The 4547-nt window shown below is 30.1% G+C and overlaps 1 protein-coding gene across 2 annotated transcripts in view; it reads left to right on the top strand.

The window, feature by feature from the left end:
* Window positions 1-4547, top strand: part of DYNC1I2 (dynein cytoplasmic 1 intermediate chain 2) — a 54134-nt gene that overhangs the window by 19537 nt on the left and 30050 nt on the right. For both annotated transcript variants that reach the window (XM_023507549.1, XM_003800865.3), the window contains exon 5: window positions 3889-4004. In XM_023507549.1, coding sequence (XP_023363317.1) covers window positions 3889-4004 — 116 coding nt within the window. The remainder of the gene's footprint in view (window positions 1-3888; window positions 4005-4547) is intronic.

Genomic DNA, 4547 nt, shown 5'->3' on the forward strand with positions numbered 1-4547 from the left:
CCCAGGGGGACAGCTTGAGGCTCTGTCTCAAAAAATAAAAAAAATAAAAAACATTAGTGAGCCAAGACAGAGGTCTAAGATTAATAGTAGGAAAGGATAGATTTGATATTAAAACATAATATCTAAACATGTTTGAATCATTCTTTCTAAATGCCAAGAATTTCTATTGAAATTGGTGATAATTTATGAATAAATATAAAAGATAATTTATGAATAAATATAAAAGATAAAATGAGAAATGATATTTCTCTAACTTTGTAGATTAGGAATTGGCATTTTATTAAATTCCTAGTTCACTTTCTCAGTCCCTTCTCTTATATCCAAAATAATAGTTAATAATCATTCAACTGGGCAAGCCATATGCATCTTCTTCCTTTTTTCCATTTTTGATCAGTTTATTTCTCAGACTTTTGAATTATATTGGAATTATCCTTTACATATCTGAAGATACCTATAGTAAGTATAGTCATGTATTTTGTGCAGTGCATTTTTCAGTACTAGCTATATTATGAAGTAAAGTCTTACTTGATTTAGACTAAAATTACATCCTCAACAAGAAACTTTATGTCATTGATAACAGCTAGAGCTCTCATATAATGTAAAGCCTGTCAACAGAAAAGTCTTTGGCGACCAACTCATAGAACCCCTTTTTGGTTTAACAAAGCCTAATTTTGTTGCTGTTCTTTGCTTTAGTACAAAGCAGATCTTCAATGTGTCTGCTTCCTTCACTGCATATACACAACCTTGTTCAGAGTTCATGGTCTTTTTATTTTTAAAATGAAAGATTTCTCTACTTTAATTCACCATCATTTTATTGATATATTGGCCAGTAGAGAAATCATTTGTTGTATTAAAATACGGTAGCAACTAAAACTAGATCTGTATTACATAAATGAGAAATATATTTGACAAAAATGGTAGTACTAACTTTTTTATAGGGACTATAAGCATTATCTCATCTTATATTGCTAACCCACAAGAACGCCATTGTGATAAAGTACCTTTGTTCCAATAATGACTAGATTTGGCTTAAGTGGAAAAGATCTGATGTAAAGTTATTTACTCAGTAGGCAATGCTAAAGCATCACTGAATATTCATTTAGGATCAATATGCTCCAAAAGTTAGGTAAATCCTTCGAATATAAAATATTTCTCTAGGGAAAAAATCTATTTGTTCCTAGACACAGAAATCTTTAGTTGTTTTCTAAAGCAGATGACATGTAAGCCCAAGGCAGTGCTTAACCCATAAATTACAGAAGGGTCACATTTTGGAAACTTTAGCTATTTTGTATCCCAGTGGGATAGTCTTTGGTTTTCTTACGAAAGGCTTATGTGTTGACTCATTTCCTTTACCAATATGACAATTTCCTGCACACATTTAATGCTTTGGGCAAGATTAGAATATTTTAACTAATGTTTTAAAAATTAGAAATCTTAAAATTTGAATTATTTTATAGCCTAGCTTGTTATCATCCACAAATAAAGTAATATTTGGGTTGTTATCTGCTTTAGTTTTTTTAATTAGTTATTTTACAATATTAGTTTCCTGTGATCTGAAAATACTGTCTTTTAACTATTCTGGGTTTTATGCTTGCATTTTTAACCATATTATGCTTATTGCATGCACTAGAGCATCGAGTAATACCTGATGTATGTTTGTTCCTTTCTTTTGGTACTAACCAGAACATGTGGTTTTTAACTGTGAACAGTACTTTAGCTGTGGCTATTAATAGAAAGTATTTGCTTAACTAACTTATGACCTTTTTTGCTAATGCTTCATGGTTGTCCTACAACTATTTAGGACGCTGCATTGGGATACAGATCCATCAGTTCTTCAGCTTCACTCAGATTCCGATTTGGGGTATTGAATAGATTTATTACCTTCCCTCTTTAATAATTAATTTGATTCTTTGTGAAACTTTCCTAATTTCATTTTGCTTAAGTTTCTAATATTGTAGTATATAATATAATAGGACAAAAGTTATATTTTACTGTGACACCTCATTTATCCTGTATAATTAGTGAAAGAAATATTCTATGTATGTGATTTTTCTGGGTACCCTAAGCCCATTTAAGTGTACAAATTTTCTTTATTATTTCTATATTTTTACATAAATATTCTAGGATATTAAAAACTTCCCAGACTTTTTCTAATATATAATCTACATCTAATTAAACCTTTTCTGGGTTAGTTGATACAAATATTAATTTATTTTCCTGTATTCTGATGATTAAGAAGGTTTTGAGAGGATTAGAGATGTTGGTCTCTACTCTGTGGCCCCAGATTGCTATTCATTCATTCATTCACTCACTCAATGTTTATTCTAGACTTCAAAGCAAATTATAAATGTTTGCTGTTGCCATTGTACCTAATTCAGATACTTATTTGCAGCTTCTAAAACATGTGACCATATTTTTGGAACTGTGTCTAAAGTACACACAAGACATATAAAAAATTACATGAGCTGCTTGTACTTTAACTGGAAGACCTCTCTGTTGGCTTATACTGAGGCTTCTTCTCCCCGACACCCCCCCCCCATAACTTCTTTATTTTTAATAAAAGTGGCTTTGGATAAGTGAGGTATTACATCCCTACTTTTCTTCCCCCAGATCTTGGAATGTTTTGTTAATTTGCTTTAATATTGTTAATTTTTGTCTGTTACACTCTATATGCTTTCAAGTTAGTAACTTGCTCCTAATATTGCTGGCTTGAACATTTCTTTCCAGATATGTGAGTGATTTACTTTTCATATGATTTGCATCTTAGAAATAAGAATAAAGAGTCTCTTATTTCAATTTTAGTCTTAGAATACTAGATTACTTCAAATGTATTTTAAAATGTTCTTATGGCATCCATTTGGGACCTTAGAGAAAATTAATTTTTAAAATGTACTAATTTTATAAAAAAAAAAAGTACTACTTTTATACTTTGTATTGGATTTGGATTTAGTTACTAAACAGAATTGAACAGGATATTTATATAAGAAAAAAGTTACATATTACATATGTTTCAGATACCCTACTTGATATTCAGGAAGTTGCAGCAGTATCTTTCTTGAATATCCTTTCAGGATAGCTTCATAATTGAGCTCTTTGGGAGTTTGAAAGCATACTTTACTTGGTTTGGAATTTAAATGTTTAATATAATGAATTATAAAATATCCTTCCCCCCCATAGCTAATAAATATTTTTCTTTTGGTCCATTTTTTTTCAGCTACAATTTTCTTCCATTTGTCAAAAAAGAATATATTCCCTCTAACTAAAACAGAATTGACTTTAGTAGGTTTATGATATTCAAGAGATTTGTTGCTTTAGCTTAGAGACTAGATCTTGGTTTGCCCACATATGAATCAATATTGACCGTGCAGAAATTATAGATTAAAAAATTTTAGATCTTTCATTTTAAAGTCCAGTTTACAGTGTGATTCTCAATTTCTGCCACATACATAGTACAAGAGTAAGAAAAAGGCTTTTAACAGAAACCTTTCAGTCCTAAAGCTGAAGTTTCCTAATGATGAAGGGAATTAAATATGGTCTGAGTAAAATCATATATTTGACTCTTTGAAAAGTACAGAATCATATTCCTGCTAAAAACAGTTCTTATACACACTCTTATTCAGTAGTCCACTTCCTGTCTTCTTGTTCTATTATTACCCACATACTTGTTCTATTTGCTTTTTAAAATGAAAAATACCTTGAATGATTCAGAAATACTTTTTGGTTTGCTGTGTTCTAATTCTTTGATAAAACCAAATCACTTCATTCTCGATCTAAAATTTCTTGAGTAAAACAGGGATATAGATTATAATCTTGGATATAAGTGACAATTTTTAAAGACAACATGGTTTGATGTAATTAAAATATATTGTTTGTATTCACTTAATTTAGACGCGGACCTATTAAGCTTGGAATGGCTAAAATTACACAAGTTGATTTTCCTCCTCGAGAAATCGTCACATATACAAAGGAAACCCAGACTCCAGTTATGGCTCAACCCAAAGAAGGTGAATATCTATCCTTAATGTGATTATCATTACATTATTAAAAATAATTTTTTTGTTTTCTTTCTTTTTTGCTTTTGTTTTTGTGGCATATTTTCTTAAGAAAACATTAGAAAACTAATGCTTTCTGGGTTCTTTATTTATGAATTTTTCTTAGAAAATTTAAACATTTTTCTTTTATACTAGGTTAACACTGTAACCTGTATGTATGGTTTTCAATTTTGTTGACATAAATTTAAGTCTTTCAGTCTTCATTTTGTCATTGATAAATACTGCTTTTAGAAGCAGAAAAGTTGAAGAATGGCATTAGTTTATGTCACTGAGCATGATTCTTCCCCCAAAAAGAATGTATGCCACAGTAAATAGGACATGTAAATTATTTTCTTTAAAGCATACTGCATTCTGATGTTACTCATGCTAATGAACAAATTTAGACCTAATTCTTAAAGGTCCTCTTCTTATGATGTAGGGGCTCTACTATGTTGATTATTTATTTATATATTTATGGTGTTTTTTCTTGAGACAGAGTCTCATTATGTCGCCCTC

This window comes from Otolemur garnettii, unplaced genomic scaffold (assembly GCF_000181295.1).
Source record: "Otolemur garnettii isolate 467f Iridium unplaced genomic scaffold, OtoGar3 scaffold00187, whole genome shotgun sequence".
Classification (NCBI taxonomy): Eukaryota; Metazoa; Chordata; class Mammalia; order Primates; family Galagidae; genus Otolemur; species Otolemur garnettii.